At 37.3% G+C, this 15827-nt stretch overlaps 1 protein-coding gene across 1 annotated transcript in view; it reads left to right on the top strand.

Moving 5' to 3' along the window:
* The window catches only part of DPYD (dihydropyrimidine dehydrogenase), a 560719-nt gene that overhangs the window by 110792 nt on the left and 434100 nt on the right, over positions 1-15827 (top strand). The window contains exon 4 of the mRNA XM_070941074.1: positions 11432-11519. Coding sequence (XP_070797175.1) covers positions 11432-11519 — 88 coding nt within the window. The remainder of the gene's footprint in view (positions 1-11431; positions 11520-15827) is intronic.

Genomic DNA, 15827 nt, shown 5'->3' with positions numbered 1-15827 from the left:
CTATGGCACGTGTGCCACAAATGGCACGTGGAGCCATATCAGTGGGCATGCGAGCATTGCCCTAGCTCAACTCCTAGAAAGGCTCTGGAGCCTGGGGAGAGCGAAAAATGGGCCTTCCAATCCCATCAGAAGTCGGCAAACGGGCCATTTCTGGCCTCCGGAGGGGTAGGGAAGGCCGTTTTCACCCTCTCCAGGCTCCTAGAACGTCTCTGGAGCCTGGGGAGAGCAAAAAAAAACATGCTTTCCAGTGGGACTGGAAGTCAGCAAACAGGCTGTTTCCGGCCTCTGGAGGGCCCTGGGGAAGTGGAGAAGGCTGCTTTTCGCCCTCCCTAGGCTCCAAGAAAGCCTCTGGAGCCTGGGGAGGGCAAACAATGGGCCAACTGGGCCCACCCTGCCATCGCATGCCAAAAGCGGGGGAGCGCATGGGGGCCAGGGCGCATTGAATTATGGGTGTGGGCACATGCGTGCGCGACCCCCCCGCATTTCCCCCGCTTTTGGCACGCGACAGCAAAAGGTTAGCCATCACTGCTATAGGCCAATGACATGCTTGCCTACAATGTTTAATTACTCACAGGCATAATAATGAACAACATGTTGAGAACCAATCAACTACTGGAAGAAACTTCACTAACACGGATTTATTTCTTTTAGTTCTGGAAAAAATTTTTTTTTAAAAAAAATAGAAGGCTGTTCTCAGAGTGCTTGAGGCAGTTTATAATTACAAAATAAATAAAGGTAAGCTTTACATTTCAATACATAAAACATTTTAACACTGAAAATTGGTGTAGTTATTTTACATAACTTGGGAAGGACAATTTAAATACTTATACCATACATTATATCTGGAAGGCAGAAAAACATAGTTCCACCAATACCAATTAATTATTTTGCATTCAAATTTCTTGTGGAAAAAAAAATAAAAAGAATGTTGATCATTGTTAGAAATGCCTGGTCTGCCCTCATATAGTTCGGTTTAAATTATTTACAAAAGAGGATAAGAATTGTTCACCGAAATAATATCTCAGTATTGGTCAGCTCAGAAACAGCTTGTTGGTACAACCAGATCAGCTCTTGCAGATGTTTGCAGTTTCAGTATAGAAACCTGCAGGAGAAAAGCTTCTGCATGCATAATGATTTTTTAAATAGCTTCCATGTTGTCTTTTACCAGGACTCACGTAGTGATGCAACATGTATTGTCAGACAACCCTGGGTTAAAAAACAATTCTGAGCATTTGCAGCAGAGATAATAGGCAAAGAGGGGTCACTCTCCAGATCAGTGTTGAGGGTAAAAGGACAAAAGGTTTCAATATCTGAAGCATGATTCCAGAGGCAACAAGTTAAAATTTTGACACAGGTCAGGTTACCCACGTAGTTACAATAAGGGCTTATTTTAGGGCATGGTGTAGCCAAGGTGAGACTGTCAAAGATATAATTTCAGCATTTTGAATGGCCCAGAAAGTATTTTATTTATTCCAAATGAACCTTGTATCCACTCAAGCAGAGTTGGTACCGCTTAGATTGATTTCTAGTCTGTTTGAGAACAAGAACAGTTATTTCAGATCAACAGTAGTTCACCCATGTGGAAGCCAAAGCAACTTCAGTTATGCACATGAAAAAATTTCCCCATTGGTGGTCTTCCATATTGGATGCTTGGAGGACTTGAGGAAAGGTTTTGAACTGGAAAGGTTTTGTCAGAAGGCAGGACTTATCAAGAGACCTAAAAAGACTGATGTTGTAAGCTGAGCTCATTGTTTGGTTTTCAAGCACTGGTGGTATTTGACTAGGTAGTATTAAGGAGACTTGAGAAGGTTCCACTTAAAATAGCTATGTAGGTGAAATACTGTATTGCTATTGCTCATATATACTGCAGCTTATACAGTGGTGGGTTGCTGCCAGTTGTAACAACTGGTTCTCCCGGAACCGAAAATGTGAGCACGCAATGGGACAGGGTCATCTGAGGGACTGCGTCTCCCTGCTTACATTCGTCCTTCTCATTAGATCAAGCAGAGAAGATAGCTGCTGTTACCATCTGCCACATTTGGTAGGCCTTCTCTTTCTCTGCCATGGTTCCTGCCTTATGGAACATCTTCCCCTTGCCCCTAAGGTTTGGTTAGATCCATCCCTTTTGCTGTTTCCTAAGCCCCTTAAAACCTAGTTATGTCATCAGTCCTGGAGATCCCAGGAAGCTGTGGATATGCTTAGATGTCAACACATTTATATCTGAGGTAGATATACTTTCTCTCTCTCTCCACACCGGGTTCTAAATTTTTTTACTACCGGTTCTGTGGGCGTGGCTTATTTTGTGGGTGTGGCTTGGAGGTCATGTGACTAGGTGGGCGTGGCTAGCTGGTCAGAGTCATTTCTGGAAGATCCTCGCACTTACGACCAGTCCTCACACTTACGACCCGACTCATTTGTTTGCTTTTAACACTGATCAGCTGTAGGACGGCCCTTTGAAGCTCCACGGCAAGAGTTTAAACAGATTTTTTCCCTCTACTCATCAACTGGGACTCAAGAGGCAGCAATAGATTGGGGGTGGTACCAAATAAAAGGTAAGAATAACGTGGGGGGGGTGGGGGTGGGAGGGTGGGGGGGGGAGAACCAGTTCAGTGACGTCATATCGTCACCGGATACCGGCTCGGCCGAACCGGACCAAACCGGGAGGAACCCACCACTGCTCCACACCATAGCTTTGTATATTTTATTTGTACATTAATTAATATTGATGTTTACCAAATCAGATGAAGACAATTAATTCAGATACTGGATATGAGATTACAAATTTATGTATGTTTTATTATTTTTCCTTACTCTGTTCTTACTCAGGCTTTTGCACCTTCTTAGTTAATGCAAAATACTAAATTAGTTACATTGGTGTCAGAGAGGAGTGTGAATATTATGCTGTAATTGTGATTGTCATAAATAATATCAGTTGGCAGCTTTGCCTTTGACCATTCTACTGTTAACTAAAGAGGCATATTTAAGGCAGCCTTAAATGTTTATTTTTCTCAACGTCAAAGCCAAGTAGCCAATAGAACTGCAAAAGTCTTTAGATGGGAGATGCATTGGATAGAAATGCTGAGACTAGGGTGAAAATACTTTCAGGTAGAAAAGCCACTTAAGTGTTAGCAAAGAAGAGAAAATGTGTTGTTAAAGGACATTGATTTGTATAAAATTTATAAGCCATATAGCTGGCTTATCTGCAGCTACAAATACAAATTAAGAAATAATTATAAGCAGAAATACAAATCATCATTATGGGAGGATACTGACTCCTGTCCATATAAATCTGCTGTTACACTGCAGTTTTGAACAGCTGACAATTTCAAAGCTTCCATTCTTCTTCCTTATTTTTATATACTGTCTTATCAACCGTACTTTGAAGTATTTTACTAGTTTTATGGGGAGGGGGGGAATTAGTTTTCTATTTTTTAAAAAAGAAAAACTTAGATAACTTAGGGTCATATCCAGATTGACACTGAAATGTCATGTCTACCGATGGGTTTTTTTTTTGGTCACAATTTTAAGAATAGTCCAAACTGTTCTTTTTTTAGAGAAAAGAATGCATATTTAATTGCAAAGGGAACAAATGCATTTATTTTGCTTGAGACATTACCTGTTTTTATTTTTAAAGGGGGCAGGAAGTAAACTTTGTCACTTTTTAAAAATAGTGACAGGAACTGCAGCTTTGAGGTTTTGCGTGTTTGCTGATTTAATTTTTCCATTTATGTCCTATGATTTTCTTACATTTACATTGGAAGGCTGGTATGTGTAGGTCAGAGATCAGCAACTTACTTGTTGCATGAACAGAAGTGTTTTTGTGTAATATTAGGTGAATAATGGATGATTTTGTGGCGTTTAAAATTTTATAGCCTTCTTGCTGTAGGCAACAACTTATGTAACAATCAACACAATTAGAGCAATAAATAGAAGTTACTTGCTTTTTTGTCTGATTCAATGTTCTTTGTTGTATTTTAATTGTCTTATAGTTGAAGCAGAAATGATCTCTTCTATGAACAGTGATTCAGTATGCAGTGATTACAATATACTGAAATTTAAACAGGACATACCCCAAAACTTTAACCTTAGACTGTCTACTGTCGACCTCACCCCATACCTAAGAGGTCTCTAAGGGGGCGTGCATAAGCGCACCAGCGAGCCTACTGTCCCTGTCCTAATGTTCCCTTTTATAAGTATCCATTTCATGTATTCAGAATTATGTTTATACTTATATCTGTTACTATTACATGCTTGATGAAAGAAATAAAATAAAGAAAGAAATAAAATAAATAAACATACAGTCCATGTGAACAGGAGACCTGTGTACTTATTTTCGACACTAGTAGATTTTTTCATTGTTTCTCATCCTCCCAAGTAGATGCTTTTGTTATGAGTAAGAGTTGAGTGTATTTTCATAAATAAATAACTTTAAAAGGATTTATTTAAAATTAAAGTCATATATGCTTCTTCAAGTGTTCATTCTTTAAGGATATCAAACATGCTTTGCCCACCTGTTGTATTGTTATAAAACAGGATAGGTACTCTTTCTTGTACCATTAAGGAAGAGATGTCATCCATGCAGAACTAATTTTATGCGTATATACAAGTTCATAAATTCATAGTAAATATTGTTCAAATAAAAATTGTTTATAAACAGTAGGTTTAGATAATTGATTTAACTATTGTCTTCCTTGATCCAGTTGGATTGAGTACCTCTCTTTTCAAAATAGTGTGGAAATAAATGTGTGGGGTTTGATACTGTTATTTATTTATGACTTTTAAAATGTTTTCTTTCATTTCTCCTCAGTATTATTTAATTTAAATGATAATGCATTTCAGTTTGAAAGGCAGCAGAAGACATCAGAAGCATGAAGTTCAAATTGATAGAAATTTTTATTGAAAAAAGAATCATTGTCTGGAACAATTTACATAGGTTATAGGGTGGTGGGTTGTGGGTTTTTTTTTTTTTTTTTGGTTATTGTTGCATTTCTCTCCAAGTGTAAGAGCCATGCTTGTGATTTCTCACTATATCAATCATTTATAGCCATTTAGGTAATAATGTTCTCACATGCCTCTCCTACCGTCTTGTTTTATGCCATTTGCCCAGTTCCTTGGAATGCTGCACCTTTTGCTGTTTGGGAACAGTAAATGCACTCTGTAATATCTATTATGGCATGGTCAAAGGCTAATTTATTGTCAAATAGAAAAAATAGGTCAACACTAATGTCACTTGATGATCAAGCCCCCCTCCCCCCCTCTCCGAAGTTTAATAAAACATCTCACCAGCATGCATCCTGCACAGCGGTTGATATTTTATTACAACTGCAGTACCTGGGCTGTAGCAGTGGTGTAATTACTGAGCTGTCAGAGTGATAAGTGGGATTAATGGCAGACTGATGCACTTTAGTCTGCAGAGTGCTCTGAGAATTGGAAGATGGTGTTGTTATAAGAGTCTGTCTATACTGGCATATTCGCAGCACTTCCAGCCCCCTCCCTTCCCAGCCAATGCCACAAATTCAGGCTTGCATTGCCCTGCCTCATTAACATTTGACATTTTCAACAGCTGTTATTTATGAGCCAGTTCCATAATAATAATAAAATAAAATATGGAGATGTATAGTGTTTGGTGAAAGATGCATAATGACGCCATTATACACGTGCCGTTGTGCAAAAAATGGCTTCCTGGTCAATCTTGATTTGATCTTGTTTTGTTTTACCTTTCCTGGGTGAATCTAACAGGCAGTTGCTTTGAATGGTGATTAGTCTGGTAATGTCTTCCAAGCTGTCTACTTTGACATAATTATATTCCTCTTCTCCTTTGTTAGAGGAGCCAAAGAGGCTTACATATTGTTTTCTCATAAATTTGAACTTTAAAGTTGAACTTACCTATATTTTATTCAAAGGTAACTCTCACATAGAACCATATTCTTGTCTTGAATGTTACGGTACATCTACATTTTCTCAATTCTGTTTTGAATACCTTTTTAACCCCTCTCTTTCTCCAGTAAAGATTGCTTTATGGATTAAATACTCTTCTTGAAAATAAGTTTAGCACCTTACATTCAACATCTGATTATAAATAACATGACATGATTATTATTTGGTAATTATAAGAATGATCTGAATGTGGGAGATTGCAACTCATCACATCTTAAAAAGTATGAGTTGGTACTTTATGACATAGTATTCTACCTCTTTGCTTTTAGAAAATGCATGTTAATAACTGTAATACTTGAAGCAAGTAAAACAGAGCAATTCTACAGTTCCTACTTTTCAGATCAGTAGCTAAAATCTGGTACAAAAGGAAGGGATACTGATTTGCCTGAAGTCACCTCATGTATTTGTGTCTGACTCTAGTGCTCTGCCATTTTGCAAGAAGAAAAAAGATTAAAAAGAACAACAACAAAGGAATGCTTAGATCAGAGTGAAGTTTATTAAGAGCAAGGAATCTTATAGGTTTTTATTAAGTTCATAAGATGGGAATAAGTTTGCATTCTTCTATAACCTTTTGAAGATTGATCATTTGTCCCTGATTGTTAAAGATGATTTAACAGAACCTGCTCATGTCATTTCTATGTGGCATGATTTATATTATTTCAAATATATCTTTTGGGTATGGGTCAGGCTGGGGCAAATGAAAACAATATATCATAAACCATGATATCGGTATTATAGTTGGGGACCTTGCCCTATGATTTGAAGATGCCTGTTGCCCATATCCAATCTGTAGCTTTTCTGTTTTTCTTTTCAAAACGTGGCCATATGCTCCTTGTTTTTTAGCTGTTGTTATTCTAGTATGAAACTCCACTTGGGCCAACTCTGTTTTGAGGTAACCCAGACAGTCCCAAGTCTGGAAGAAATGAGGAGGCTTGGCCAGGTTATAGAACAATTATAGAAGTCCAACAATTTACTCATCTTGGTAGCATTATATCTATGAATGGAGGTACAGACAAGGACATTAACCTTTGAATTAGAACGCCAGTGGCTGTGTTTCAGCACATGCGCCCAATTTGGTCCACACAGCCATAAGTATTACCACAAAGATAAAACTCTTCAAAAGTGTTGTTATACCAACTGCAGTATATATATTTGAGTACAACCATAATTAAAGGGTTAATTGTTCTCCAACAATGCTGCTTGAGAATCTTCTGCATCTCATATCGTGACCATATCCCCAATGAAGAGATGCTACAAAGATTAGATTTAGAGCACCTATTGGGAACTGTGAATGAACGTCAAATGCAGCTTGTTGGCCATATCTTATGTATGCCTAAAGACCGGCATCCAAAAATTGCACTATGCTGGATACCTCCTGGACGAGAGAGAAAATGAGGTCAGCCTCAGAAAACTTGGTGCCAAACACTTAAGGAAGTTCTTAAGATTAATAATGTTCCTTTTTTTAAAAAAACAAGTTTTATTAAATTTTTCTTTTACATACATGTTTTATGACCAGAGTATTGACTGGGTCACATCTTATACATCTTGTAACATAGTTATGTGTTAATTTTTTTATACTCTATTCCAATCTTCTTTTTTGTTTTTTCCAAATGCCATTTACATATTTCAATTTCTGCCATAACATTCTTTTCCCTATTTTTTAATCTTATCTTAATATCTTCTTAATACATAGTATATAAACAATCTCACCATCTGCCTTTCAAATCCTAATTTCTTAGCATTACTTCAATTAATTATCTTATTTCTACATTTATAAAATATGTTTCTCAAAATCCCCACTTCTTGGCTATAAACAATGTACTTCATCTTATTCAATTTTTACATTGAAAATCTTTAACTTAATTGACCTTCCACATCTTATCTTAATCTCTACTTAGTATATAATAAGCAATATCACTATCCGTCCTTAATTCCTAATTTCTTATTATAGCATCAATTAATTATTTTATTTCATCATTTACAACATATTTTTCAAAATCCCCATCACACTTTTTAACATTTCAATTTTGTCTCTTGATTTCAGTTATTTTCATAATTGAACCAAATTACCACTTCATATTTCATCTGCTGTTCTATTTTACAATAAACAATATACATCATCATATTTGCTCTTACATTCACAATTACTAATGTCAATACAGTTCCCTTAGATCTACTAATATATACCTTATTTCCCTTCCTCCTTTCCACTATTCTTCCCCTTTTAACCATTTTCTCTTGGTCTCTCCAAAATTCTTAGTAATTTTCTCCTTGCATCCCATTCTCTTATCTTCTTTTTCTTTTTCTTTTCTTTTTATATTTATTTCTTTTCTCCTGAATCCTTTCTCTAACTTTTGAGTCTATTATTCGCATAATTCTCCACAAGCTTTTACCTAATCTTTTTCCATTTCCTTCTCTTCCCTTTGATTGATTCTTTTATGGGGAATATTCCCCCCTATCCATTCTTTTTTTGTCACGGTAAATCCCAGTGTAATCATCTAACTTTTTACCTTCAATTCCCTTTCCTTCAATATTATTTTGTTTCTCATTTATATTATCTTTTTCTTGTTTTGTATGTTCTAACAAAGTTTCTGACTTTTTATTGCCCTTTAATGATTCACACATGTTTTTAAGCATCTCAATTAATTCCTCACATATCCAAGACTCCGTATTGTCAATTTAAAAAATTATTGATATTTTAACTTATATTTAAGTTTTAAATCCATGTAGTTTCTTTTTTATTTCCAGATAATATCCAGTTCAAATGTTTGTCCAATCCACTCCAATTTAAAGCTTTGTTGTTTTCCACCTCCTTTAAAAGTTGAGACCAGGCAGTTTAAAAAGAAACAAATACTCCTTAAAGTTTCTCACAGTTCTCTTAGTGATCAAGGTCACTGCTGTTATTTCCTTCAATTTTCAGGCCGATCGTTCTAGTGCTTTCGTTCCACCAGCAGATGTCTCTTTCCAATCCACCATTCTCAGAACAACAAATTATCAAGCTTACAAAAGTATTTTAAATCCACAGAGAAAATACTTTCTCTCAGCTTTCTTTTCCTTTTATTGTTTTTAATTTCTCTAAATTCAGTTTTAAATCCAGTTGTAAAATTTCCTTTCTTGGGCTTTAATATTTTGACCTCCTATTTGTTCTTCCTTCAAATATCAAAACTGTCAAAAATAATTCAAATCCTCATTAAAAGGTGCTTTCCCTTGGTTTCTTTTTTTTTTGGTGTTAATTTTAATTTCTCCAAATCCAATTTTAAATCCAAATATAAAGTTTTATTTTTTGGGCTTTAATACTTTAACTTCCTTTTTGTCCTTCTTCCCTCCATTAAAATTTCCAAGTGCCAATTAGCTGCTTGTTTCCTCTGGGACACCTTTTAAAGTTTTTTTTTTAATTTTCTTTTTTACCTGTGAGTTGGCCAATCACTCACCCGGTACCAGTACTCCATTCAGACACTGCTCCTGCACAAAATCTTATTCTGGTTGCCCCAGCTTCAAAGAGGTTGTTTTTAATGGCTGCCACCCCCGCCTCCAGTTCAAAGAGCTGCCTCCGACCTTTCGAGGAACTTGTCTGTTCCTCTTGATCGTCCGAGGTGCCTCTCCTTCACCGTCCCTACAGGACAGTTCCGGTCTGAAGACCTTCCCGACTGCGGTTTGTCTGGCTGAATTTTTATGGGGCTCATCGGAGCCTGCTATTTTCCAGTCAGTCTTGCCGCGATGCTTCCGGTTTATCCCTAGATTATTAATGTCCCTTGAGACAATGCCAAAGATGCTGTAAATGACTGAAACTGCGGGAAAACACCTGCTGGCAATGTGCTCTGCACATGACCTAATGACTCTAGTATGACCTCCTTTGATTGCAAGTTAAGCTAATTTAACATTACTGTAGATCAGGAGTGTCAAACCCGCGTCATCACGGTGGTGTCATGTGATGTATCAGGACTTTTTCTTCCTTTGCTAAATGGTGTGGGTATGGCCAGTGCCTGGCGCATCTAGCCCGCAGGCTGCAAATTTGACAGCCCTGCTCTAGATTATCCAAATATATCAGGATTGCAAACCATAGCCTGAAATTGATTTATTTGGACATACTAGTAAACTATCCACTTGAGAAGAGGATTGCTGTAAGTGCAGAGCGTGTTCAAATGGCAATATACTTATAATCATTCATTTAGTGACCATTCAGTGTTACAACAGCACTGAAAAATGGAGCTTAAAACCAGTCCTCATATTTACATCCAACACAGCATCCCCATGGTCATGTGATCAAAATTTGGTCGCCGGGAATCCAGCATGTATTTACAATGGTTGCAGCATCCCGGAGTCCCGGAGCCTTGGTAGTACAGTGGTTTAATGCACCCTGTAATTAACACAGCTGCCTGCAATTTCTGCAGGTTCGAATCTTACCAGGCTCAAGGTTGACTCAGCCTTCCATCCTTTCTAAGGTAGGTTAAATGAGGACCCAGTTTGTGGGGGCAATAAGCTGACTTTGTATAAATATACAAAAGTATGAAGGCTATTGCTTAATGCATTGTAAGCCGCCTTGAGTCTCCGGAGAAGGGCGGCATATAAATCAAATTAAAAAAAAAATAATCGCCATTTATAGACTTCCCAGCCAGCTTCCAGCAAGCAAAATCAACTGGGAAAACTGGATTTGCTTATAGACTACATGATTCACAACTGCAGTGATTCACTTATCAACTGTGGCTAAATAGGTTGTAAAATTGGGTGCTTCAATAATCGTCTCACTTAAAAACAGAAATTCTGATCTGAATTGTGGTTGTTAAATTGAGGAGTACATGTATGACATGTATATATAAATAAGTAGACTGATTTTTTGTTGCTTTTTATCAGTTTTTTAAACTATCGTTAGGCCGAATGCTAATATTTATGAAAGTTTTATACTGTGGAAATGTCCAGAATAGAATTAATAATTCTGAATTCAGTATATCTTGTTCTCTGTGTTAATATTAGATTTACTCTGTCCTCCTCTATTGGTATTTTATTTTGGCTCTATTGTATTTTTATTGGTTTGATGGAATATACTCAAAAATGTTAAATATTAGGTGATAAAAAATACAAAAATGAAAGCATCATCCAGACTCTGCAAGCTGGGTAGGGAATGCAGTGACTTAAAAATCTGCTTTCTTAATGCTACATGTTGCTTTTGCCTATTTGAAATAAAAACTTTGCAGAAGAATGTCATCACATAATACAAATCATAACAAATATATGCACTGGGGAATTGTATTTTATGGGTGGCTTGCTTTTCACTTTCAAGATTTGAATGATCTGGGATCAGCTGCCTTGGTTTACCTGTCTGTGACATGGGGATAATAGCACTTACCCATGGGAACCTTTTTGAGTTTCTGCCCGAACAGTAGTGTATTATTAATTTTTAGATTGATTAGCTTCTGTCAGGTACATGGAAAAATTGTATGTTGTTGGCAGTGCTTTGTGCTCTAAGTCACTCTAACTCATTTACTTTCCTCCCCAGGTGCTTAAAGTGTGCAGATGCCCCCTGTCAGAAGAGCTGCCCAACTAATCTAGACATCAAGTCATTTATCACAAGTATTGCAAACAAGGTAAAAAAAAAAGGCAGAGGAAAAAGAAAGGCAGGGAGGAAAAAAAAACGAAAGGCAAAAGCTGTGGTTGCTGCAATTGTTTTATATGATTGAATTACAGTCCTTATCTTTGTGTGTAGCTTAATGAAATAATGTTTGGAGCAGCTATTACAAAATTTAGCAGACTTTTCTTAATTGCATAATTATTCTTGCTACTTTCCTGTGGAGATACTGTATGCTAAATACATAGCTAGTATATACATTGACTCTCAAATATCTTTTTATGGCTTTTGGTTTTAATATATCTTAACTGATATTGTTTTGTGTTTCGTGTGTTTGTGTGTGTGTATGTATGCATGTGCGCATGTATGTATGTATGCTTATGTGTGTATGTGTGTATACACATATATATACTTAGACATATTGTACTGTATTTACTATCTATTGCATATACTATAATTTCACTGTATAGGGAGATTTTTTTAAAGAATGGGACAGTTAGATACTAAGTGGTAGTAAGCAGCATCAATTTCAGTTTTATGGATGGAGAGAAACTGATACAGAGAATATTGAATGGCACCTGGTTTTAACCTTGATTGTATGCCATACCAAACTATAATCTTTAGAGCTCTTTTCAATTTTGGATGTTTGCCCTGTAAGAATTGGATCCCAGAGGCTGAGAACCTGTAGTAACTTCTCTTTGAACTAGTTAATTCCAACTGACTTTTTTGAGTCAGTTGGAATTAACTAGTAGGACATATGCAGGAGAGGCTTTTTGAAGTTGAGAGAAAATTTCCATTAAATCCTGGTTTTCTGTCTCTCCAGATTGTGTTCACTTATGATATATATTTTTGTTAGATTTCTGATTATCTTTATTTCATAGCTTAAAGTGCACACTGTATTCCTTTCTCCATTATTATTCTTTGTGTTATTCACATAGAAATATAATGTACTGTGCTGAGCTCAAAGATAACGCCTGACAGACAGTTATATTGATAAACTTCCACAGATCAGTATAAGCAAGAACTTGGGTCATTATGATTCTAGTTCAGCCTTTTTCAATCAGTATACATCTTAGAATTCACCTGGCACTATGAGCATCTCTGGATGGGCAAAAGTAACAGATGACAAAATATTAATGACAATATCATTAGGTAAATCTTTTGACTTACATACTTTCATCAGTTCTTGAGAAGCAAGCATGTAATGGCAGCACTTGCATGATATTACTGAATGCAGGACATCATGTTGTTGCCATCACAGTTTGAGGGATCCAGATCAGTGGTGAAATCCAAATTTTTTTACTATTGGTTCTGTGGGCGTGGCTTGGTGGGAGTGGCATGGCATGGCATGGCTTGGTGGGCGTGGCTTGATAGGTGTGGCAGGGGAAGGATACTGCAAAATCCCCATTCCCTCCCCACTCCTGGGGAAGGATATTGCAAAATCTCCATTCCCACCCTACTCTGGGGCCAGCCAGAGGTGGTATTTGCCGGTTCTCCAAACTACTCAAAATTTCAGCTACCAGTTCTCCAGAACCTTCTGGATTTCACCCATGATCCACATGTTAATTTTCTCTGATAGAGCAAGGCATTCCCTAACCTTTGGATTCACTCTTTACACTTAGTAAATAGATGGGGAAAGATAATAATGCATATAAGACTGAAGCTTGGATCTTGGTAGGATCATGAGAGGATGTCATCTCTGCAGCCAATGCTATGATCTTGTTCTAAACTTCAGTTAGTCCTCAACTTACAACCATAATGGAGCATGGAATTTCCATCATAAATTATGATGGTCATAAGTCAAGGTACCCATGTAACCAAGCCCAATTTTATGCTCTCGTTTTTTGTGGTGGTCATTGTTAGGTGAACAGGGTAATTGTAAAGCAGATCAATGTATTCCTATGACTGGTTTGGGGTTTTTTTTGCCAAAAACTGACCCAAAAAGCTGAAAACTTGCCAAAAAAGTCATAATTTGTGCTCACAGGAATGATGCAACTGTCTGTAAAGGTGAGTTGGTGCCAAGTGCCCGAAAAATGATCATGTGACCAGAACAGAGTTCCTAAGTAGCTTTTGGTGAGTGGTTGCTAAGTAACCAGTCGTTAAGTGATGACTACCTGTACTTCTTTCCATGGTTGTCTTTAGAACAGGGGTGGGCAAATGTGGCCCTTTTACAACCCGTGGACTTCAACTCCCAGAATTCCTGAGACAGCTGTCTCAGGAATTCTGGGAGTTGAAGTCCACGGGTTGTAAAAGGGCCACATTTGCCTACCCCTGCTTTAGAACAAAAAAAATGGTAGCTGAGGATTCAGTACCAGATCTTTCAAACCTGGAATATAATTTGTGCCTTAAAGATTATATATTCAAGAATATTGTACCAAATCAGTTCCTGCTATTTTAAGAGATTGACAATATTTATTTCAAAAAAATATGAAATTTTAATACATCAGTTCAATCAACTGAGAGAAGGGTGGGGACCGAGAAAATGTATCTCTATGATTTATGTCAAACAGGGGAGTTAAGAAGAATTCTACTTTGGCTTCACAGAGACTCAATTTTAACACAACACAATACAGGAGGCTATATAATGTATAGCCTTTACTTTGGAAAATGAGAAAGTGCCTTAAATTTTAATATTGATGGTTTTTGATTTATCAGTACATTCCCCAGAGTCCTTTTTTTCTGGTATATAGTGCATTTTAACTCAGGACCATAACACATCTGGTGGGAGCTTTTGCAGTAATAATGCTGTTAGTCTGTTAGGTACACAAGTTGTTTTGCTTATCACTTATTTATTTATTTGTTTAATTTATATGCCTAGGTATAATTTTGTATTAGTGTAATACCATGGAAGTATTACCATACCATAATGCATTGTAAGCCGCCCTGAGTCTCTGGAGAAGGGCGGCATATAAATCAATTTTTTTAAAAAAAAAGTATTAATGAGTAGCCTTGTTCCCGCTCACATCCTGAGTGAGTAGCAGACTTCAGAGCTTGGAGAAAAAGCAATAACGTGGATGGGGCAGGAGATACCATGATGCATCCCCTGTATGTATTAACTGTCCACATGCTAAGAAAGCACCAACGGTTTTAAAAAATAGACGTGGATGTGGGAGGTATGAGAAAGTACAGTGCTCAGATTCCTACTCCATGTTAGTGGCTTTATCATTTTTTCCTAAACAGGGTCTCCCATGAAATAATAAAGAGTCGGTAGAACTCTCAGGTATTCATTTAAGCGGCTTTCATTATAACAATTTCCCCCCCTTCTTCTTTTGCCAGAATATATAGCAAATGCATTCTTTTGTCAGGTATTTAAGAGCTTTATTGTATGGAGTGTGTTTTGCTGGAAAACTACTGTAGCAATCATAAAAGGTCAGGGATTCTTGTTCTCTAAAGCCTGAGGCGTTTCAGATATTTGCCGGGCGTGCACAATGTAGTCTCTTCTACATTGCATTTCCTGTAGATTTCAACTTGGCAAGAAAGGGGAGAATACTTTTCTAAGTGGAGAGGGTAATTGAATTGCCAGTCTCCGTGATTCATGCCTCGAAACTCTTTGAGAAAAAGATGCCACTCTATTGTAAATTAGTGCGATTCTGTACAGGCCAGGCCAAAACTTACTTTCATTCCGTTTCATGAAAGAGGATTACATCTCTACCTCCTAAAGGGTGAAGACTCCATTGGTGTGTCTTTCGAGGGGGGAGGGGAAGTGCAGGGGGGGTGTCTGCTAGTCAAGTTCACAAGTTGAACTCTATCTCAACAGATGAAACATACCTTTAGATGCCTCATCCTGTGCCTGGTGCTTTGGGCGGAGAGGAGAAAGACAACAAACAGAGTTTGCCCCAGTACAGATCATTTGCTACTAAAGATCAGATGTGTATAAAAGATTTTTCTGAGAAGCTTGAAGGGATCATAATTTATTCATGCTTTCACCAAGACAAATCTTGTTAAAAAGCAAATGTTTGCTCTGTTGTAAAAGGAAGGAAAAACACATGAAAGAATGCATGGCATCTATCTTCTTGTTTATTTCTCATTTGTATTAATAGGACTTGCCCTTAACATGCCAGAGGCTAATATTATCATATCTAAGGGTGCATCAATCCTGATATTCAGTTGCCATTGATGTGTGTGTGTGTGTTTTTTAAAAAGACCCTTCCTTAAGTTGCTGAAACAAATAGAAGCCCACATACTACTATTATTAAACTACAGTATATACTATTATCCAGGAGTGAAATGCTACCGGTTCGGGCCAATTCGGCCAAACCGATAGCGATGCTGGTGGGTGGTTCGGAGAACCGGTGGCGACAGCAGTGCGAGGCTCCGCCCACCTGCC

This window comes from Pituophis catenifer, unplaced genomic scaffold, assembly GCF_029215685.1.
Source record: "Pituophis catenifer annectens isolate HBS135680 unplaced genomic scaffold, rPitCat1.0.hap2 SCAF_3, whole genome shotgun sequence".
Taxonomy (NCBI): Eukaryota; Metazoa; Chordata; class Lepidosauria; order Squamata; family Colubridae; genus Pituophis; species Pituophis catenifer.
Note: the sequence above shows the minus strand (reverse complement) of the source record. Positions and strands in the feature narration are given on the sequence as shown.